The sequence below is a fragment of the Rhodnius prolixus genome, unplaced genomic scaffold, assembly GCF_049639745.1.
Source record: "Rhodnius prolixus isolate KJV_2025 unplaced genomic scaffold, Rpr scaffold_16, whole genome shotgun sequence".
NCBI lineage: Eukaryota > Metazoa > Arthropoda > Insecta > Hemiptera > Reduviidae > Rhodnius > Rhodnius prolixus.
Window position 1 is genome coordinate 3,123,210 of NW_027411616.1, and position 23,723 is coordinate 3,146,932.

Here is a 23,723-nt window from a genome sequence, read left to right on the forward strand (position 1 = left end):
AATAAACTAACCATATATAAATTTATTGTTTGGATCGATAGATTGAAAGAAAATATATCTTTAACTTAGGACTTTTGAAGCAAGCACTAAAGCGGTGATATGACTTGGGTAACCCCAATGTTGTTAATAATCATTAATTTATTTTTTAAAAAAAGTGTTTATTTTTTTCCCTAGTCAGTAGGCTTGTAAAAATTGAAAATTATTGTTATTTGCTTTTCCGTTTTCCTTTGTATTTCTTTGTGTGTGTGTGTGTGTGTGTGTGTGTGCGCGTGTGTGGGTGTAGCGAAGTCATTACACTTAAATTACAGACTAGTTATAAAGCAAATAGTTAATATGAAGTTAAAATTTATATTTTATTTTTGCAGATTTTTTAAAATATTTTTTATTGTTTTTTTTTTTCAATGTTTGTGTACTCTAATTCATCAAAAATTGGGATTTTTTTTGTTCTGTTTTATATACATTTCAGATATCAATGTTCATTAAATGAAGTAAAGATCTTCTTTTAAAGTAGGTGTTAAGGCTTTTTTCCTTTTTTTTTTTTCAATTGAAATTTGAACCTCGTACTGGGCAATAGCCTAAATGGTTGAGTGTAAATTATAATTATAAAAAATAAGTTATAGTTGTTTAATTAAAATTAACGATTTTTGTTTGTTATATATGTAACCGAAAATGTGAGTAAACGAAATTATCTCTGTATAAAAACTGTTCAAGGAGAATCCATTATCGTATTAATAGTAGTATTAATTAGTAGCGTTTTTTAATCCTAGCGGATTCCAAGCGGACGTTGTAAAAACAGGTCCATAAGTAAGTGTGTACAGACCTTTTAGTTCAACGCCTATTCGAACGTGCGATCTAAGATTTCCCATGCTAACACACGTTACTTTGAACACATTTTTTCTTGTACGATTCAGCTGTGCGTGTGGTTTCATAAAAAAAATAATGCGAAAATGACTTCATTGACAGAATTAATTCATCGATGAAATTGAAAAACGATCAGCTATTAATAGTTTTAATGAAGTCCATTGATATTAGATAAAATGTCATCTCTGCCATTGTTAGCAAATCATTAATTGATTTTGAAGATATACTGATATAATTGAATTCTTGTTAATATTTACTATTTTCTATTTGAAGTTACCAAAATTTCATTAGTGAGCCGTGTGAGAAATAGGAGGCGCTCAAGACTGTCTGATTAAACTGTTTGCAATGGAGGAGCCAAATCCTTGCTGTCACTCCTCTTTTAACAGAAGTGGTCTGTTTTTTTCAGAGGGGCTTTACGTCTATCTCTAAATTGGGTGCTGTGGACGGAAGCGATTGGCGAACTTACTTTATCGTAAATTTTAAATAAAATTAGAGGCCTAGACCAGAAATCGATCCACTACCGCAATAAATACAACTTAGGTTGGCGGTCCTCGCCTCTAACTTCTCGGCTATTGTGGCCTCTCTTTCTACATTCTTGTATTACTATAGTAATAGTTTTCGGTTTTATTTCAAATTTTTCCTGGAAAATTTAGTTTATGGGCAAGCTTTATAAAAGATGCGTACATTTTGTTTAGTTTTTTTCCTACGGTTCTAGAATCTACATATCATAGTTCCCACTTTTAGTGAAGTTATGGACCATAAATATATTTGCATAGTCCATGCTCAAGTGATTGAAATATTTGCAAAATAGTATGTATTATTTGTTAAATAAATCACTTTAACACAAAAATGACCTTCAGCATTAATGTTGGCATTAATGACATCAATCTTTTTTAACTTAAATCCCTTTTTTAAGTGTACCACAGATTCCTCAATTTCAATTTTTCACAAATATTTTGTTGTTTTTAGTTACGCTTTTTTTCTTCGTGGCGTTTCGTTTAACTGTCAGGATTAAGCGTTGAGGAGATGAATCAGTCTTTACTTATAGTCGAAGCGATAAGTAATGTGGCTCGTCGATCAGCTTTTCTTGAATTTCAGTGTACATATATTATGTACACATTATTTAATCGTTAACTTTTTACAAAATCCAGACTTAAAATGGTTAATAATGCTGAAATAATAGCTAATGACTCTGGCAGTTGATGCCCCCCCAAATAAAATTACCTAATAGATTATTAGAATTTAAGATTGTCATTTTTAAGTGCTCCATTTCAATCGTCGCATGCTGTAATTTTACATTCGAAATGTATGACGGGCATTTATTGTTATGTCGCGCAAAAGTAGATATAAACCTGCAGTTTGTATTGCCAGAACCATTGGTTGGTAGATGCGCGCGATTTTATCATAGCACCGAATCTCATAGTGCAGGTTTTTTGTATTATTTTTTTTTTATTTACTTTAATGCAAATAAATTCGGAACAAAAAAGTGGAAATACTCTGATTGCATGAAAAAATACAGTCGCTAAAATTAAAATTTTAAAAGGAAGTTCTTAGAAAACTTGTGAAAATATTATATTCTGAACAAAATTAACTGAAACATAAGAACTTGAGGTTTGAGCCTAGTGGTTTGGAGGGCCTACTTTTGTCTGCATCGTTTCTTTAACAGTAAAGATCTAAGTGCGTTGTTATAATTTCGAATTTGAAGAATCTCAAAAATTTTATGTATATATCAACAATATTTGAAGAAAAACACCAACAGGTTTTCTTTAGAGTTGTAATTGTAATTTCACCCATGTATCCCATCATCAGTTTGGTTTTAGTCAGAGATCATAGATTTTTTGTTAGATGGATTTAGTGGGGAACTAGAACGTCACACTTGCTTTAGAGTTTTGTTTTGATGTAGTTAAATCCCATAGAGTGTTGAAGCCAAAAAACTCGGAAGTTTGAATAGCATTCGTTAATAATTAGTGCTTTCAAAAACTGTAGTAGTAAAATATCGTGTGAGTATTCTGACAAGATTCTTTTCAAATATATTCCGTATTCTGTTAAAACAATAAGGACTATAATACAACTTTTTCTAACATTTATACCCTTGACCCGTTGAAGTGGGGACATAGAAAATATGTGTGTGATTACTTAAAATTATTGATTCTAATTTAATTTAATTTTTTATCCGCCACAAATTACAATCAAAGTCTGTAATCTAATAAATCAGAAATATTGCTATCCACTAAATCGGCTGTAGCCGAATGTATGTTCTGTATCGTCCCTTGGGATCTCTTCGAGGCAAAAATAGCCTGTGACCTAGGAAAATCATTTGTAACTTAGATTAAGAAGCACTTAATTTTTAGAAATGGTTGAAGAGATATTTGATGCTTGAGAGCCATACAGGTAGGTGATTTGTACGTGTTAATTTTTGACTGCTTTGCCTTTAAACTGATGTTATGTAATTAAAACGTAATTTGTTGAAAGCACAAATCGATCAAAAATAAATAATAATAAAAATAAATGGTTCAGTTTTTTTTTTATAAAACTATTTTTAAAGACTATTTTTAAAGAGGTTAGGTATAGTAGAAATAGTTTGATCAGAACGAAAAATATAAAAATATACATTCTTCTAGAAATGTTATTTATAATAACTATTCAGTATCTTTTTGACTCCTAAATCAGAGCTCCTTATAACTCCTAATCCCTGATGGAACTTGTTATGTGTTTAGAAACACAGAAAATGTACTCGCGATTTATTGTAATAACGTGAATTCTCTCACACTCAACGCTCTCTCATTCAGTTAATGTTGTATCACAGAAAGATCTGTGCGATTTAAAAATGAAAGAGTATAATGTGATACTAAAAATCGTCTTTATTTAATTTAAAATTAATTGTATATATAAAAAAAAACATCGAAACTCATGACAGCTGTCGTAGAGGCTGTCTTTGAGAACAAAACATGAATTGTACATTTTGACAAACAATATATTAAAGTATAAAGCGTGAGGAAACGAATAAAGAATAAATGAACATAAGCTGTAAAGCGCGAACAATGATGAAAAAAATTGAAGTGCTTTAGATGAACTGCAGCCCCAGCTTTACAGCTGTGTAAACTGGAGTCATTACTTACATATTTAAAAATCTATTTTTTTTTTGTTTTAATTTCCTTAAGATACGAGGGTGGTTTGAAAAGTTCTCGGAATCACCGCTAGATGTCTGTGCTAGAGCAACGAGGTTCCCGCGCAATAATCACACATCCTATGTGAGTGAACACGTGACGCGTCAGTGCTCTTGCTGCAGGAGAGTGGTAGTGACGACTCTTTGTTGTTGTTCCCGCGTAGTGATTTGTGACAATAGAAAAAACTGAGATTCGAGCAGTGATTAAGTACTTTGTAAAGAAAGGTATGAAAGCAAAGGAAATTCATGCCGACTTTCAGAAAACACTGGGGGACTCTGCTCCTTCATATTCAACTGTTGCCAAGTGGACCAGCGAGTTTAAATTTGGTCGGGAGAGCTTAGATGATGATCCGCGTAGTGGACGGCCAAAATTTATCGCAGAAGTGCATAAAAAGGTCATGGAGGATCGTCGACTGAAAGTGCGAGAGATTGCTGAAGCTGTAGGGATGTCATCTGAACGGGTATATCACATTTTAACCGAAGAATTGGGAATGAAAAAATTATCCGCAAGATGGGTGCCGCGGCTCTTGACATTGGACCATAAACGTACCAGATTGGAAATGTCCGAACAAAGTCTGGCCCGTTTTCAGCGCAACCAACAAAATTTTTTGCGCCGGTTTGTGACTAAAGATGAAACTTGGGTCCACTACTATACCCCAGAGACAAAACAGCAGTCAAAGCAGTAGAAACATGCTGAGTCACCACCACCAAAGAAAGCAAAGGCAGTACGTTCGGCCGGAAAGGTCATGGCCTTAGTTTTCTGGGATGCTAAAGGCATTCTGCTGATAGATTATCTTCCTACTGGCCAAACAATTACGGGGCAATACTATGCAAACCTCCTAGACCAACTACAGGAAAAGATACGCGAAAAAAGGCCTGGTTTGGTAAGGAAAAAAGTCATCTTTCATCAGGACAACGCCCGCCCGCACACAAGTGTTATTGCCATGGAAAAACTTCATGAAATGAGGTAAAAATTGTTGCCACATCCACCTTATTCACCTGATTTGGCACCATCAGACTTTCATCTCTTCCCCAAGCTGAAAATTTTCCTCGGTGGACGGAGATTTCCTACAACGGAAGAACTGTCAGCCGAATTGGAGAGGTATTTTGCAGGCCTGGAGGAATCTCATTTTCGAGATGGGATCAAGGCATTGCTGGACCAAATGCATTAGTCTACAGGGAGACTATGTTGAAAAATAAAAGCAGTTCCACCGAGGTAAGACACTTCTTTCTAGTTCATTCCGAAAACTTTTCAAACCACCCTTGTAGATTCCGGTGAACATTTTTATTTCCATTAACTGTAATCATCTTACATATTGTTGATTAAACTGTTCCAAATTTGTATTCAAAAAATTAATAATCGCTCTTAAAAGTAAGTAATCGTGATTAGAATTTTCGTAAGATCTGACAAATAGCAACAAAATTGTGGATATCCTCTCCCTTTCTGTATACAAGAAAAAAAAAAAAAAAATAAGTAAACCTGGATGGAATAACACGGAACCAGATTGATCACGTTGTAACCGAAAGGCGGCATGCGACGCATGTTCAACATGGGCGCCATTATAGAGGGCAGATTGCGATACGGATCATTTTACTGGTTGGAATGAAATTTAAACAGAAGAAAGCCTTAAAACCGAGAGGAACATACGGAGATACTAATGGAGACGTTCAGAGATAAACTGCTGGATAGGTTGCGAGCATGAGTGGTTGAGTATATGGTTGCACAGATGAGATAGGATGGAATAAAAGAAGCTTTGCAAACTCGTAAGTCAAGTTAAAGTGGCTTCTACCAATATTGTTGCTCGTTATTACTTTATTTGTGTTCCCTATGTACAAAGTTTCAATGTTTTTTGGCCACAAAACTGACCAAAATTTAAGGGGAAAAGAGGTCACCCAACATTGATATTTGTGTGCCCACTTTTTTTTATTATCTGACTTTTTAAAAAATTTCTCTTCGTCAATAGTTAGGCCGTCGATTTCCAAAAACTTAATTTAAAATATATACAATACTAAACATATACAGGGTGATCCATTCAAACGCACCAATCGCTAATAACTTTTTAGGAAAGCGAAATTTTGAAAAAACCCACGAAGTAAACTATATGTTTTTTCGGTCTAGTTTTCAAATTTTTCACCCCCGATGCTGTATCTTCATTTTTGGCGGAGTTACGACTAAAAACCTGCTTGGGGTTTTATAAGGACCACTGGTTTTGACAATGATTATAAAAACTGCATAAAAAACTGTGAAAAATGACGTAATTCCGTTTTGATATCCCTAATATTAGTCGAGATATTTAGGATCAAAGTTACAAGTTTACATATTCGTGAACGGTTTTCAATATTAATTTTCCACCAGAAATACACGTTTTGGGAGGTCCTCTGACTGCAAAAAATGTTATTGGTGACGCAAAGAAAATAATAATTGAAGATTTTAAAACATGTAGTGTTTTGTAATGGTTGTGGGTGAATCAGGATAACATTGTTTTATCATCAAATAAAAGCAATCATCACATCATTTTAATGTACCCCGTATGCAAGACTTTTTGACCTATGATTACGGTAAGAATATCTTGCCAGGGTTGGGCGGGTGTTGGTCTAGTGGTCATGAGCGTGGCTTTGTAAGAGGGAGATCCCCAGTTCCAATCCCGTGTATGCAGTCATTCATATTACTTAAATCATCATGATACTTTTTTAATAAAGTCTAGTCATAAAAGAAAGAGGCCAAAGAAAAACTTAAACTTCTATCCAAATTTTAGTTATGGTCTTGGCAGTAATTTTAATATTGACGGATCGGTGTAGCAAGTTTTTGAAATTTTTAGCCTCGTATACAACATACACCGATATAGGTATAGGTAGGATTCCTACTAAACTCCTAGTTGAGTCCTATGGGAATCAGTGCTTGATTTGTGACTTCCTTATAACTCATTTACATTATTTACATATGTATATTTACAGTTGTAAATAAAACCAAAATTAAGGTCGTTGGATCCCAAGTCTGCTGAGCGCACTAGTAGCCTAAGCACAGACAAGAGATGACAGCCAATCAGAGATTATAAAGTAATAATGTGGATCACATCACCGTTGCACTAACTTTATTCGACTAGCCAATTATTGCAAAGATTGAAGCTATCTTATACACATTCTAGATGGCTGGGAACACTTAATAAAAACATTTTACGAACATTGTATGTTATAAATCAAAATTTTACAGAACTGTCAATAAGTATGCAATTATAAAATATAAGTTTATTTCAACATTTATTTAATAAAAATTTACCCTACACTGAGCCGGCGCATGGGTATAAAGATATATTTCAACGCTCTCTCTCAAATTGTTTAAAATTAGGGAGTTAATATAACTTGAAAAATAAATGCAATAAAGTAGTTTCCCGTTGATTGAATAAAACCAAAACCTTATTGTCACATCTCTAGTGGCAACCAAGTGAAGTAACAAATTTTATCTTTCAGCGATTTTTCATTTTGTACTTACGGTGGATTTATACACACACACTCGCACGGAATAACTCAGATATTTCCGGTGAAACTCAAAATGAAAACGGGATTAACGTCATTTTTCACAGTTTTTTATGTAGTTATTATAATCATTGTCAAAACCAGTGGTCCTTATAAAACCCCAAGCAGGTTTTTAGTCGTAACTCCGCCAAAAATGAAGATACAGCATCGGGGGATGAAAAAAAATCTGCTTGATTTCAATACTTCCTTCTGAGGTAGTGAAAACAAATAAATTAAAGAGGCAGTAAACAGTTTTATTAACTGCGAAAAAAGTACCAACTACCAAATTAGGTGTCGTGGACGGAGGCGACTAACAAAAATACTTTACTATAATTTCTTTTTATTAACCATCAAATAATACAAAGCCTAGACGGGAATTGAACCCAGTACAACAATACATCTAAGCTTTGCGAGCCTCACCTCTCATCACTGGGCCATTGTAACACCAAATTGCATCCGAGATATCCACTTTAGGACATTCACAAGGATCAGTGCAATGGAGAGGCCTCGTTCTGGAAGAACCACCTCACTAATCGTGTAACCTCGTAAGTGAATTCGAAGTATTCATGCGCCCCCTTCTTACTGACATTTAAAACAATAATTTATTTAACTATGTGAATACTCATATAAAAATCTGAAGATGTCGATTTTCTTTAATTTTCCTTCATAAACACAGAGACGTGTGTGCACTCACCTTTCCTCCTCTTGACCTTGAATTATAATTAATATAATGAATTATAATTCTCACCTATGGGATATGTGCTCTCTCCTACATACCTCCGTCAAGTGTCTGTCTGGCTGCTACTGTCATCTTACGACTAAACTTACAACTAATTAACTACAATACCTACTAATGCTATTAATTTCTATTTTCTATTCGCTAAACTTACCCTAATTGAGCCCACAACCGTATTATCTGGCCTACAGCTATTGCACTTAACTACATTATCGACTAATCTACCAATAAATCAATCTATCTATCCTAATTTAGCTTATAACTACCCTACAACTAACAGAGGCAGAACCATCCAGTCCGGGGATAGGATGAGGCAGCTGCTCCTCTAGAGTCTACACATGATCATCATTAAAAATAGGAGAATGAAGAGCTTACGAAAAAAGAAAATGGAATTGAGCGAAAAATAAAAATGCTGGGGCTGCTGGAATTAATTATTACATTCATAACCGCACATGTTACCTCAATAAATTAAATTTGTAAAAATATTTTACTTTATACAATAATAAATTTTTCTCTAGTCCAAGAGAACGAGTATTTTATGAGAAAGAAATTAGACAGAGTTAACGATTTCGAAAGGGGAAGAATTGGCGGAATGATTGAGCAGGCACTCCTTCCGAGAAATCGCGCATCGTTTGAACAGTCTCCATTCTCCGTGCAATGACTCGAATCTATTGGAATTCTAATCCGCAATTTTAAAAATTGAATGTCCATTACATTTATTGAAGATGGGATTAGGCAAACCTTCGGCTAACATTTATAAAGTCATATACGCCAGCAATGCTTGGACTGCAATCAAGCGTAATAATAAGTCACTGTTGAACCGAGATTTCCGATAGATGCACAAATAGTAGTCACATTTTCTGACAGCAAGAATGTGCTCAACAAGTTAAAATGTCCCGGGCATGACGCCGACTTCACTGTCCTCGAAACTGTCCACCTTCTGAAGAGAGCGGGTTTTAGCGGAAAGACGGTTCGATTGATATGGATTAGGGGCCTCTCAGGGATACCTGGCAATGAAATTGCAGACTCCAAGGCAAAGGAGGCAATACACCTAGAGGATCTAAAGCTTGAGAACATGTTACCTTCAGATATAAAGAACCTCTCCAAACGTACCAATTACAGGGAATGGTCCATAGAGTACGAAAAATCAAAATATGCCAAAGGTAAATTTTACACCTCTCTGCAGCTGACAATACCAAAAAAACCGTGGTTCACTGACTTCGCAGAAGGTAGAAAGTTCTTTACTACTCTGATCCGACTGCGCTTTAACCATAACTTCTCGCCCCACCACCTCAGTCGTACAGGAATTTCAGTCCCTCCAATTTGCTGTTGTCCTTCTGATACTATAATAGACGCCAACCACCTGATCCTAGAATGCAGTAGTCACTAGGAAGATAGGGACAAACTGTGGAATGCTGTTATAAAAGCGAAATGTCCACTTCCTGTCAATCTGCATACCATCCTTTCAGTAGTAATATTCGAAATATATTTGGCTATTTTCCACTTCATAACAAAGAATAAAATCAAACTTTGAAAATAAAAATTAAAAAATAACCTTAACTAAAACAGAAATAACAATATTACTCATAATACATATCATTAAATAACACATTAGTACATCTCTGGCTAATCTGCACAGACAGGAAGCAAAAAAAAAAAAAACGAGATTTCCTAGAATTCTAGGACAGTCACTCTACAATCCAGATTTAAATAAAATCGGTTTGCCGGAAGAATGTATAGAATATTTTCCCGAGTACCTTGCCATTTTATCTCCAATATATTGCTTAACGCGTAGTGGGTAATGGATTAGAGTATTATGCAAGAAGGCTGAATTAACAGCCAAGTGCAAAAAAATTATAAAATGGTGGATATTTATTGATTAACACATTTTATATTCAAATTAGTTCGTGTTGAATTTTTAAAATTATTCTCCGGAAACAAGCATATTGGAAATTCTAAATGGAAATGACTTTTATTATAATTCAGCTTTAGCTTCCAAAGCTAAAGAACTTCTATGGATGCATGGGACCAAACATAAGTACCATATTCTAAACAGTTCTTATTAGAGTATAGAATTAAGTTTTTAGCCAGTCTATGTTTTTGATGTCTTTAGAATTTCGTACTATGAATCTTAGTAATGAGTGGACCTATGAAATCCAAAGGCTGCAAAATGTAAGCGTGGAGTTGAGAATTACGAGTATGTAAAAATCATTTCAGCTTGAATCGGCCATTTTGTAGAAATGAGGAACAAAAGATTGAAGTTGACCAGAGGATTCAATCTGAAAACACTAGTTGGATTCAAAGAAAGACAATTTCTGTTGCCCTAATCATTGAATTAGTTAGATTTTCTTGAAGTACGAGAGCAACCTCTGAATTCGATATCTTCGGATAAATTTTGGTAGTGTCTGCGAAATTAGAAATTGTACACCACGGTAAAAAGAGACAACAGCATCTAAGGCTCAAGGCTCGCCTTTTTTGGAAAATCCCTTTTCACACAGGTAAATGACACCAGTACTAATAACTTACAGTGCTCTCTTTGATATTTCCGTAACGATTCCAGCTGAGCAAGCCAGAAATTTTCTATTGTCAACATTTTTTAAATCCATTTGAACGCAGCCGTTGGCTTTCAACTAAACGAGATCATGTTCTATCGAAAATACAATTGAGGCAAAAAAGAAATTAATCCTGTACCGTCTACATCTACTTCGTTTTCTCTCGTTCTAAATTTATTGTTTTTATTATAGAATATACACCACAATTTTTATGAACACAATGACACCACACTAAACGGAGTGACATGAGATCTATTGCAAAAATTGGTACCACTAGTGACAAATTACAGTTTAGTAGAAATAAAAAAATAGATTTATTTATTTTTAGTTGTTAATTTATATAATTAGAAAATGAAATAATTGGGCTTTTTTAAAAAAGAAAAACAAAAAACCTTAATTACCTAATGTCTAATACATAAATACAGAAGTATACAAATTTTTTGTTCGTAAACAAAAATAATTATTTGAGAAAATAATTCTATTAAACATTTCTAGCCATGTTTTCTGAACTATGTACATGATTGAATTACAATGTAGGCACTTTTATTTTATTTAAATTTAATATATGAATAATATACAAAGCTTATTTGCTAATATATAGCATAAACAATGACAATAATTATTTTAAATGGTTTCTCGTCATTTGATTGCTCCTAATGTTTTAACTTATTCAATTTTGTAATCGGTGCTACACAAGTAATTTCTCCAAATCTACTTTTTAAAAAAATCTAAATTCTATTTAGTGTAATTTTTTTATTTTTCTGGAGAACTTGCACCAGTTGTTTCAGAATTTGAATTTAATGTCAGTTCTGTTTGAATCAATCATTGTCCAGTCGAATCAGTGGGGCATCCCTGGAATTGTGATCATATCCAGGCAATATAATGGAACACTTTCAATTTTTTTGGTGTTAAAAAATGTTTAATATGTACGTTGAGGGAATTGAATGTCTCGTTATCTTTGAAACAAAAAAAAAACTGAATCTACCAGCATTCTTAAATTGGTGTACCTACAAAGGGGAGAATCAATAAAGACTAATTTAAGATATAACAATGAGAAAACACCTTATCCTTCACATTTTTGGTACATTCATTGATTTGCTTTGTTAAGTAAAAGTAAAATGCATATTAAGCATTAAGTAAAATGCTCAATAAAGGGACACATACTGGGAGTCAGTATCATTCCAGAACGCACCGTCTCTTCTGTTTTTACGTGATAGTTCTATACAAACCACTCATATTTCCATTACTGAATTAACATATTACGTTTACCAATTTCCGATTTAGTCACTGTACTGAGAAATTTCGTGTATAACCGGTAAAAAGAAAAATAATGAAGTACCTTCCAACTCCCATCATACGAAAACAAGACACATTTGTGGTGGGAACTCACAGCCGAAACCCTTATCGCTTGCGAGGTAGAAGATTGCTGACTCTCAAATATTGTGCGCTTAATTCGATGAAAACCGTGTAACCATCATAATATTTCAATTTAGGTGGAAGTTTAATACAAAGAAATCAGAACAAGCCCATGCAACGATCATAGTTAAAAACAAAATATGCCAAGTACTTTATTTAAATAAAACAAATCCTGCAAGGTGTTTAGTTTTGCTCAAACGATAAGTTGAACTTCGCGTCTGAATTGTGCAATTATCTTTGAACGATTATTGATGTCCCGAACGTTACCTTCTCATGTTTATTTCACTGACTTTCACTAGGTATGTGTTAATCTGAAGGGAGAAGATTTCTTCGCTTTAAAACTTTGAAATGAAAATAAAATAGTTGTGAAGCTACTTCCCGAACTCACAAAGATGCAAGTTCTAGGAGCTTCGTAATACGCGAACACCTAACAAAATGTTTAAAATAAGCTTACTGTTTCAGCTTACCCTTATAAAATTCAAATTGTAAAATGTAATAAGAAATAATAGATAATTCTTAAATTCTTTAACAATTAGATTATTAATTATAGTTAAATTAAAATTTACAATTAGTGTAAAATTATTAATCTTAATCAATATATTTATTTTAATTATAACTATTTATTTTTCCATTATAGTTTGGCAGTTTATTAATTGGCACATCCATATTCAAAAATATTAAAATTTTACAAGCAAATGTCCTAAAAAAATTAAGTGTTCATACTTAATTTGAGCACATCCTCACTCATTTCCCAACAACCTTGAACTTTCGACCTATGCAACTAAGAGAAGACATTATGTACGGAAACAAAGAGACTCTTAAAGGGGAAAAGATTTATAATGGAAGAAAAATGGAAAAAACCGTACGCCAATTAAAAGGCGAGATTATGAAATAGGCACTCTCAATTTATAAATTTGATCGCACACTCAAAAAAGTGGGTATTCTGAGTTTTTATTTACAATCAGCCTATTTTCTCAAGTGGACTTTACATCCAAGTTTTAATTACCATTCCAACATAATTTTTCTAATAATGTTCAGGTTGGGTGGAGGCTGATAGCTTTTTTAAAAATTCCACGCATTAATATTTTAAAATATTCAAGCCATAAGTCCTTCCACACTAGTGGCGTTACGCGTCTCTAACCATTCAGCTACGCTTCAGCTCTCCTTTCCACTAACAACGTATACTCTAAATATAAAGAAACAACTACTTAAAAATTTGCAATTATTACAAGAAAAAAAATATTTACACTATGGTGTTTCAAAAAATGATGACTTTTAAATTTTAAAGGGCACCGGGCGGAAAATCAAAGTTCATTTAAAAACAAAAAGTTTCGTCCGTATTAGAGCAAAATCGATTAATATTTAGAGGTCACTACCATTGATCAAAAAATTTTTGTTTTGCTTTTTTTCATAAAAAATTCTTATTAAATGTGTTGTATCTTCTAAAATTATTAGGAAAACATTTAATTGAACAAAGTTTATTTAAATATAATTTGCTATAAAGACAATGCAGTTGGAATCATTTTGATGGCCTTTTTATTTTCAAAGTTATGAATAATTAAAGAAGCTGTATTTTTGAAAAAAAAATATTAAGAAAAATGTACATTTTTGAAAAATTTCGATTAATTAACGTTAAAATCACTTCATTTTTTATGTATTTCGTACAGAATTTAAAAAACAAATCATTTTGGTTACTGAAACGTCTAAATTAGAGAATATTTTGCATTTATTGTTATAATTTGAGATTTATTGATTGATAGAAAATTAATTTCAAATTATAACTTTGAAAATAAAAAGACCATCAAAATGATTCCAACTGCATTGTCTTTATAGCAAATTATATTTAAATAAACTTTGTTCAATTACATGTTTTGCTAATAATTTTAGAAGATACAAAACATTTAATTAAGATTTTTTATGAAAAAAAGCAAAACAAAAATTTTTTGATCAATGGTAGCGACCTCTAAATATTAATCGATTTCGCTTTATTACGGACGAAACTTTAGTTTTAAATGAACTTTGATTTTCCGCCCGGCGCTCTTGAAAATTTAAAACTCATCATTTTTTGAAACACCCTAATTTACACCTTAAAAATATTTACACATTTTTTGAAATATAAAAGTAATCTTAGTTTATAAAGATTAAATTTTCCTTATGCTCTTACTTAAAGTACATTATAAACAAGTATCTCACCAATGAATAAATTGCCTTAACCTTTCATACAATATTTTTGCAACAACAAGAAATATATTTCATAATATGCCTTACAAGTTTCCACTCACACACACATAACAAACTTGGTATTAGAAACTTTGGCGATTAACCAACCCTTATACTTCACTTTTTAAACAGTAAGTTTTTGTTAAGGAGATTTTTGTACCTTTTGGGTAGTTTTTTCTTTTTGTTCCTTGATTGGAATAAATTTAAATATCTAATTTTTTTAAATATTCGGGTATCGGGAATAATCAGGCTGATTTACGCCGGATATAGAAGTTAGCAAGTTTTTATTAATACCTTGTGGATCTTATCTTATTAAGTTCAGATCAGCCTAATCTTACATACATTCGACATCAATTTAATAGATCAATAAAAGTAATACATGAATATTTCTGTAATTACCTTATAACTTTAAAAATTATCGATAATGCCATTCTCCTAAATATTCCAAACCTTTAAAAACCTGTTAAGTTTCTTATCTGATTTACAGGTTTTCTTAAAATTTTGGATAAGCAATACTTCTATACTTGGTCAACTTTTAATACTTGGTACTCAAGTTAGTGGAAGGTGGATGTATAATGTAAAAGTGGGAAGACTGAAAGAAAAGTTGGTAGGGAGTGGTACCAAGTTGTGGAAAGAAGATTCAGACTGTGAGTAACGTTATGGGGGAGTGGTACCAAGTTGGTAAGATAAAAATGCAAACTGAGAGAAAAGTTATGGGAGAGTGGTGAAAAGTTAGTTGGATGATGAAGGATGAAAAAAACTGTCACAATTTATGGGTGAATGGTAACAAGTTGGTGGGAAGAAGATGGAGACTTGAGAAATTTTGTGGGATTAAGTGATGAATAATTACAACCCATTAAGAGAGATAATAAAAAGAAAATTGCGATTTCAGTACCTTCCAATAAAAGTAAAAAGATACATTTTGATAACAGTACTTCCTCTTAGAGATGTAAGAGAAAAAAGATGTGATCACAAAAACTTCTTCTAAAGAGGGGTAAGAGAAATTTATTTGCAATTACAGTTCTTCTCCCTGAGAGAAAGGGCAAAGAGAATTTAAACTGCGATTACGGCATGATTGCAGTACTTCCCCTTGGTAGATGTAAGAGCAGGATGGCACTTAAATGTCACGCATTCTAAATTCTTTTTCTTGCCTAATTTGATCAAAGTCGGGAGAAGATTTACAGAGATTAATAACCGTTTAAAAGGGGGGCTTTATTTATGTGGGGGCAAACTCCCCTCCTAAGTATATACCATCGAGACCCCAAAAAGCCGTATCTACCGTATCAAAACTTTCAAATTGAAAGACAATTCAGTTCATACGTCGATAATTCGAACGATTGCAGTACAGAACATGAGATAATAACACATATAGAAGCTTTATCCACTCGTACGAGCTAAATTTGATCAAAATCGGTTTAAGATTAATAGAGGTATTAGTATTAATTGTTACTCACGAGGAGGCGAACTCTCCGCCTGAAGATGCACAGCGTCAAAACCTCTAAACTGAAAATCTACATAAACTTTGAAAAAAATGACGCTTCATTCACGAAAATCGGTTGACGCGTCTATAATTTAAAATGAATGCAACACTTCCCCTTAGTAGGTGTAAGATCAAAACGTCGTTTTAATGTTATGTACGGGAGTCCTAACCCTTACATCCTGCCAAATTTCATCTCAATCGGGCTGAGATTTCTAAAGTTATTAGTAATAATTTTGAAGGGGGCTTTCATACATGGGGCTAACTCCTCTCCCATTCGATGTACAACGTCGAGATCCCCAAAAGGCCCATCTACATGAAATTCCGAATCGAATGACACCTCATTCATGAGAATCGGTTCGCGCGTTTAGGCGTTACGTTGTTTACAAAAAAGTTAACAAGGAGAAGAACAAGAACCAGAACATTTTCTGAAAACGCCGTTTTTGCCCATTTTCGGCTATGTTTTTCTCAAAATCTATTAGATCTGGGTTGTTACTGAAAATTACAGTTATACAGGAGAATTTTTCCCAACATTTTAATGAAATTTTGGGAATTTTATCTTTTATAGAAAGAGAAAGAGAGAAAAAAAATGTCAAACTTGGGTGTTCTTCAACGTTACGCTGTTCTGGCACTTTTAGACGATCAACCCTTATAAAACTGTCCTACCGGACAGTTTTAAAATATATATATATATATGAAGCACGCCAGTCTCCGGAAAGTGTTCTCTTGTTACAGGCAACTCAGTCCATAACCTGATAGTGAGCAGTGAGAAGAAATCAAAGGGCCAGCAGCTGGATTCCAATGAGGGAGAAGCTTGGTTAAGTTACTGATCACCCTATAGCTCATCCAAGTTTCGCTCACATGCTTTAGCTGAGAGTTTTAATTATTACATTTTATTCTATTTTTATATGATGGATGATTGTGAGAAACCAAGAGGGAATGTGAAATGTATCTTTAAACGTTTGTAATGTAGAGAGCGAGCCCTAAGCGTGATGAGGGTTAACTTTTATTTAGTGTCAGTAATTGTTTAACCATTAAGGTTTAAATTAGAGAGTTATGTTACAATTACTATATGAATACGCAATAAGTAAAATAATTAAGTAAAGAAATCGCTTAATTGTTCTCGCTTTACGACCGGCTGCCAAATTAAGTCCGAGGATCTGTTTTTTATAAAAACTTAATGGTTGATCCATAATATTAATCTTAAAAATCCAATTATGAGTTTTGCTGATGATCGTACATAGACCAATAAGCATGCTGCCATTTATTTGTTTCGTCTAGAGGCGTCTACCTCTACAGCTCACCGTCCAGAGAAATAACGTGCTTTTACCCACTGAATGTTCTTTAATGTTTGTTAAATGCTTGATTTTTGTTTTACCTCCTGTTCACAGTATACAATTTATAGCTAAGCTCACGGGCCGTTAGTGCAGAGAAGATTGTTTTAAAAAATAATTTAAATATTTGTAAAATAATAACCATTAACTGTACAAAACAAAAATTAAGGTGGAACATAGTGAACTATTTTACTTTAATTCGAACTTAATTTGTACATAGGAAATATGTGTCGAAAACAAAAAAACAGACCTGAAATTTATTACTTTATGCTTAGTCACTTTTAGCTATCGCATATAATTTCAATCATTGTTTTATCAAAAACGTTGCGATGCAATGTAGGAACTAGATATTTCTACATGCCCATGAACTTATTCTGCAATGATTGCCACTGAGTGCCGATGGGTGCTAACACAACCATCACAATTAAAGCAGCTGCCAGGCCGGTAATATATACCATGTGGATGAACAGAATGAACTTCCTGAAGCCAGCCAACTGAAACAGTTGTGAATATTACAATTTTTATTATATATACTTTGTCATAATTGAATGCACCATAATGATGTACAGTAGAGGCCTACTATGGACTCTCTCCTAATGTAAATCTTATTTTTGCTCTGCTCAGAAATTTAATGTTTTTGCCATAACTTACGCTCTTACTCACGGCTTCTGTCACTGGCCTTAGTAAGCTTCTATGCCAGACAATTGGATAAACTAGCAAAGTCGCCCAGAACCTGTCATCAATATAACTGAAGAGAGAATATATACCAACAAAATACAGTTTTAAACAGCCATTTCAAGCGAAAAGAACTAGGTTTTAATAGGCAACAATGTAGACCACACGCAAATCAATAGAAACAATGATTTACCGAAAGTTCCAAGATGGTTTGCGACATGCGACATGGAGGCCTAGGTTTGTGGAGGGCGTCCAAAGATATTCAATGGAAGGTTTTTTAGACATTACAAGCCCAAATATTAGCCATGAGACCTTTACTGAAGAAAACTAGATAAAAAGTCTCAGAGTGTATGCTAATATTTTTTTAGACAGCCAAGCTGCAATAAGCTACAGGCAGTCTTCCGAAATACCATATCTCTTGCTTGGGATGTCCATAAGAGCACAGTGCGAACGATTCTTAAAGATTGGCTTTGGGAAATGTTCAAAAATTCTTGAAGATAACACCAGGGTTAATCACGTAAGAGGAAAACTGGTTTAACTAGAACTGGAGAGAACTTCAAATTAAAAAGGAAACAGATTAATCTGAGGCCTATTCTTCTTCAGGCTTCAGGGCATGATAGGTTTAGAAACATTTCCACCAACCTAGAGTTTTGGGACTATGTAAGGAAAATAAACGAAAAACTTCTCACGTTGTTTGCGAAATTAAGCCCCTGTCATTTGAATCGCAAGAACGTTTGTTAAGAAAAATCTTATAATAAAGATTTTAACTCAAATGCAGGCAGAATTTTAAGTTTGAAGAAAATTAGAAGTTCTAGTTTGTACATAAAGAAAGTCGCACGAGTTTATTCGAGATTGGCATTTGAATGAACATACTTACCGGCGCATCTTGTTTCCTTTCAACGTTGTTCATGTTAGCCCTGTTGGTGCTCATTTCTTTCATTGGAAACGAATTGATTTTCTTCAATGTTTTATTTTCACTTATGCAGCCAGCAAACTGAAAACACATGTATTTAAAACTGAGTGTCAAACTTCACTCTACACAGTGCACGTTTTTAATTCTATGCGTTAGGTTTAATAGCTGCACTGTTTTAAAAAAACGTCCGTGCAAATTTAATTATTAAGAAGCATGATCAATAATTTTCCCGTTCTTTGTAAATGAATGTTCTAATAAATGAGTGGGCAATATGTTCTGAATTATTAATTTTTAAAGATTTGTTACTGAGTTTCTATTTGCATATTTGAGACTAAAAAGGTCAGACCACATCTTGTCTTAAAATTGGGGCAGGTTACTCTAGAAAAAGAAATGGTTTCAACAATTTTGTTATTAATTTTTTTAACTTGTTTCTTTCATTATGGCTAGTTTCAGATTTTCATCAGGTTTTGCTGAGAATTTCGACGTTGAATTATGAAACTTTTATCGTGCACTTAACTATTGCATACTCACAGATAAAATTATGTGAACAAAGACGTAAAAGACAACAAATGCCACTAATAACCAATCCATCCATTCAGGAAGTTGAGCTTTTTTTAATGGCACGGCAAAGAATATGGTCACAACTAAAATCAATAGTGCATATTAGAAAAATTTTTAAGCGTAAACTTCATCAGAAATTATGAAAAAAAATTATGTTTACATTTTAATCAAAAAAAGTAACACATTTAAAAAATTAAAAATGAAGCGCTGGTTAAAAAAACCATAGAATAGAGCAACTGTCTTCTTATGTCAAGCTGTCTTCGTTTAGCGATCCAATTCAAATTGTTTAAAAAAAAAAATACTTTCACTTTCAAAACGAACTATTAACGTCACTAATTTAAAGTTTTAAAATAATAGTCAGCTAGACAACATTCAAAATTTTAGTTTAATTACCTCCTTTTTTATATGCATTTTAAACGTTTTGCCACTAAATTTTAGTTTAATTTTGAAGAGAAAAGGTTGGTTTTCAAATTCTACAGAATTGAATTAAAAAGGAAACCCCAGGCGCACCAGTGCAGCAAGCTACCTCTCAGCCTAACCCTTCCCTATTTAATTAATTAAAAGAAGAAACTCACTAGAAACAATGTGCGCAGCATTGCCAATAAACCAATGCAACCAATTAAAGATTGGCCTTTTTCTAGCTGAAGGGTGAGGCCTGAATAGAGCACCAATTGGTTGAATGAAACAGAGAACAATAGTAACCACACCAAGTATTGCATGTTTCTGACTTCCTTCGGACACCCAACCGCCGACGTCAACAAATATTAGCACACAGGCTGTTATCGTCAAACACCAAGTAAACAGCATGAAGAAACGATGCCACTATAACAACAAATCATTTAGCATTAAAAGTAAAACAGGATATGGGAGCGGTAACTGTTCTGGAGAGTTAAGGAGATGTCTCCAAACTATTGTACTACCTAATGGTGTTTTATAGCCTCCCGAAATACATGCAAATAAATTGCGAGAAATTAGTTCTAATGAGCAATCAGCTCATATTTCGGGTTTTTTTTTGCTATAGTTTTTGCAGAAAATCTCATTTAAGTGGGTGGGGCCAGCTCAGTAATAGCCAATAAACCCCAATCATCCCGATAATAAGGTATTGGGCGGATCAATCAGTCAATAAACTGTGCCACGACTATTATTAAGTAAGATGCAAAAAGCTACTAAAAGTTCCCGCCACAATACTTCCTAACACTATTTATTTTCAATTTAGTCCCCGCCGAGCCTTATCTTTGGTGTCTTTTTTTAACTTCATTTGTCATTAGCAATATTAATTTACAGTTTTTATTTGTGCTAAAGCATGAATGTAGTGTGAGTGAGGATGGACATATGAATGTTTTGAAATTTTGTATGGATAAAGGTTTAATTATTAATAGATATGTATGTCCATAGTTCGAAATGGAAATGAAATTGATTAAACAAAACCGTGCGATAGACAAGTAAGAATGGCAGTGTCGAGTCTATTCGACCCCTGCTCATCAGGTGGCAAGAAGTGCTTATGTAAGGGTTCGTGGTTCAAAATGAGTAAAAATTGCTATTACAGATGTTCTTTTGATGACAGTCTTTTGTTTTTATGCACACAGTGATGTGCGTTTGGAATTCGGGTTTTGTGAACGTTGGAGTAATATGGGCAAAGTTTTTATAGAAAGGTGTGCATGGAAATAGTTTTGAATGAGAGTAGTATGCTTGGTGTATTTGGAAAGATTGTTGAAATGATGAGAGCAAGCTGGGCAAAAGGAGGTATATTAGAGGAAAACACGTGAATGGTAGATGGGTGTCTGGTGGTATGGAGAAGGGATCGAATTAATGTTTTTTAGGGTCGTTGAAAGTAGAGAGAGATAATGGTACCTTACTATGACTTTTATACTGCCGGGATCTAGCGAGGAAGAAAATACTGTCAATTTGTTAATGATCTCCGATTTTAATAAACTAAATATAGAATATAGAATAGAATAGCTTTATTGGATAAATATTTGTACAATCATATTACAAATTAAAAAGCTACTAAAAAACAAAAGCATTTTCGGCTTGGTAATTACCGTCAGCCTAGAGTTGCTGCTATATTTACATAACTGATAAAATAAAAAATAATAATAATAACAAAAAATAGGCAAAATTCAACTAAAACGTAATATTTCTTGATTTATTAGCTGTTGTATTCAGCAATGAGAAAGGCCCGATACTTATAAGCGGTAATGTGGTAATAAAATAACTGTTTCCATCCTCCACCATTCAACAGGAATATGACTTCGGAAAGAGTTAGATACTTTTTCCCCAGCCATTTTATTCTATATTCGGTCAGTACTGGACAGACACCTACATAGTGATACAAATCCTCCTGTTCTTCTCTATTACACAGGGCACATAGTCTCTGTTGCTCTAATCTAATTACATTGTTATTAAGAGAGATTAATTGCCCACGTAATTTAAAGATCACTCTTATGAAGTTCAAGTTATTTACATCACTTATGTAGCGCCTGCCTCCTGGATCCAGCATAAGATCTTTATATAGATAATGGAATCTGGACTCATTTGCCCTCTCAACCATCGCATTCCGAAATTGTGTTTTTTAATAAACTAAAATCTATAGCATTTTATATGTTGGCTGTAATCAAAAGATTTGCCTTATATTTATTTTGAGAGATTTCATTTTATTTTATTTATTTACTTTTCTTTATTCTTGAAACGTGTACTTTTAATTTATTTGGAGCTACTTATATATTTACTCATTTATCTTTGAATTATTTGTTTTCAAAAGGAGTATAATATCAATTCACTTATTTATCTTATTTTCGCAATTTCATTTTATTTCATTTATTTGTTCTAAAAATGTATTATATGCAAAATTTAAAAAAAAAAAATGTACGATTATTATTATTCTTATTATTATCATTTTTTTTATTCTTATTCTTATAATATTTTTTTTTTTTTTTTGGCGCATCAACAGCTGAGGTTATTAGCGCCCGGAGCTTTTTCCAGTGCACTGCCGGCCTCCGGACAGTGTTCTCTCGTTACAGACAACACTGTCCACCACCGGACAGTGAGCTGTAAGAAGCTTCTAGGAAGAGAAAATCTAAGGGTCAGCTGCTGGATTCGAACCCGGGACCTCCGCGTGGGAGTCCAGTATGCTAACCTCATAGCTAATCCCTTCCCTTTATTACTATTATTATTATTATTATTATTATTATTATTACTGCCGGGATCTACAAGTTACTCGGACTGTTGGAAATCATATGACAGTCTGCAAGATGGAGAATTTCAACATTTGAAAGTGAACCATCCCCTAAATTTTACTAGACCCTGAAACTGGTGTGCACACTAATGCAATTGAGGGCCCATGGAGTTTAATAAAAAGGCACCTGCCACGAAGGACCGCTACTAGCCAGTTTGACTCCTACTTAGGGGAATATATGTGTCAAAGGAGTCAGTCTTTCAGGGGTGACCTTATGAAAACTTTTTTGGAGGGAGTTTCAAAACTTTACAACCCATGTTACAGTGATTGTCATGATTAAGGTAAGTTATTTTTGTTTCTTTCCTTTATAATAATTGTTATGAATCATGTATCTCAACTGGTTTGCGGAATGCAATAAAATTAGGCGTTAACTAATGGGGAGGGGTGTGGGGCGAAGCCCTCCACAAAAAAACTTTAAATAAAATTATCAATCTTGAAGTAATAATTCGAAGTGATTTTGATTAGCTATTAAAATGTAACCCGGCCTCATTTAAATGTAAATATAAAATAATACCAATAATAAATATTTTACATTTATATTTGAATATGGCGGGTTACATGGTAACAGCAAATCAAAATCACTTTGATATTAGGCCACACCTCCGTGGGCTATTGTGAAGATTTACCAAATAATCTAATATTAAATTAAAAAAGAGATTCAAAATGTCAATATTTACAACTTTAAAATTGTAAAGGTTAAATAAACAAAGGGAGATCGAAAAAGATTCTTTGTTTGAAGAATAGAAGTTAATTTATTTTTATCCAATACTAAAATAAATAATAAATTACTTACTGCAAACCATAAATCTTTGGCACACAGTGAACTTTCCACCCATGTTTGCTTAAAGTATCTGGCTAGAACTATGCCAATACTGGCAGTCCCAATCCATGCAGCTATCATGAAAGCGCCATGTAACCTTACCAATAATTTATCAGCCGTCTTCAGTGATCGCACATCTGAGAGGAATCTCTTCTCACCGCTAGCTGTAAACACTAAATCGTGGAAACCGACTCCATTTGCTGCAACATAAATTAATGTCAAACAGAACCTATAAGTAAAAGTA

General features: G+C 33.4%; 1 protein-coding gene across 2 annotated transcripts in view; it reads right to left on the bottom strand.

Annotated features, from left to right (window-relative positions):
• Positions 1–10,964: 10,964 nt before the first annotated feature.
• LOC141457427 (putative ferric-chelate reductase 1 homolog) overlaps positions 10,965–23,723 on the bottom strand; it is a 43,210-nt gene continuing 30,451 nt past the window's right edge. For both annotated transcript variants that reach the window (XM_074134390.1, XM_074134389.1), the window contains exons 11-15: positions 23,453–23,679; positions 20,000–20,246; positions 19,395–19,507; positions 18,828–18,944; positions 10,965–17,769 (exon numbers count right to left, since the gene is read on the bottom strand). In XM_074134390.1, the coding sequence (XP_073990491.1) occupies positions 17,629–17,769; positions 18,828–18,944; positions 19,395–19,507; positions 20,000–20,246; positions 23,453–23,679 (845 nt within the window). In that variant the 3' untranslated portion in view covers positions 10,965–17,628. The remainder of the gene's footprint in view (positions 17,770–18,827; positions 18,945–19,394; positions 19,508–19,999; positions 20,247–23,452; positions 23,680–23,723) is intronic.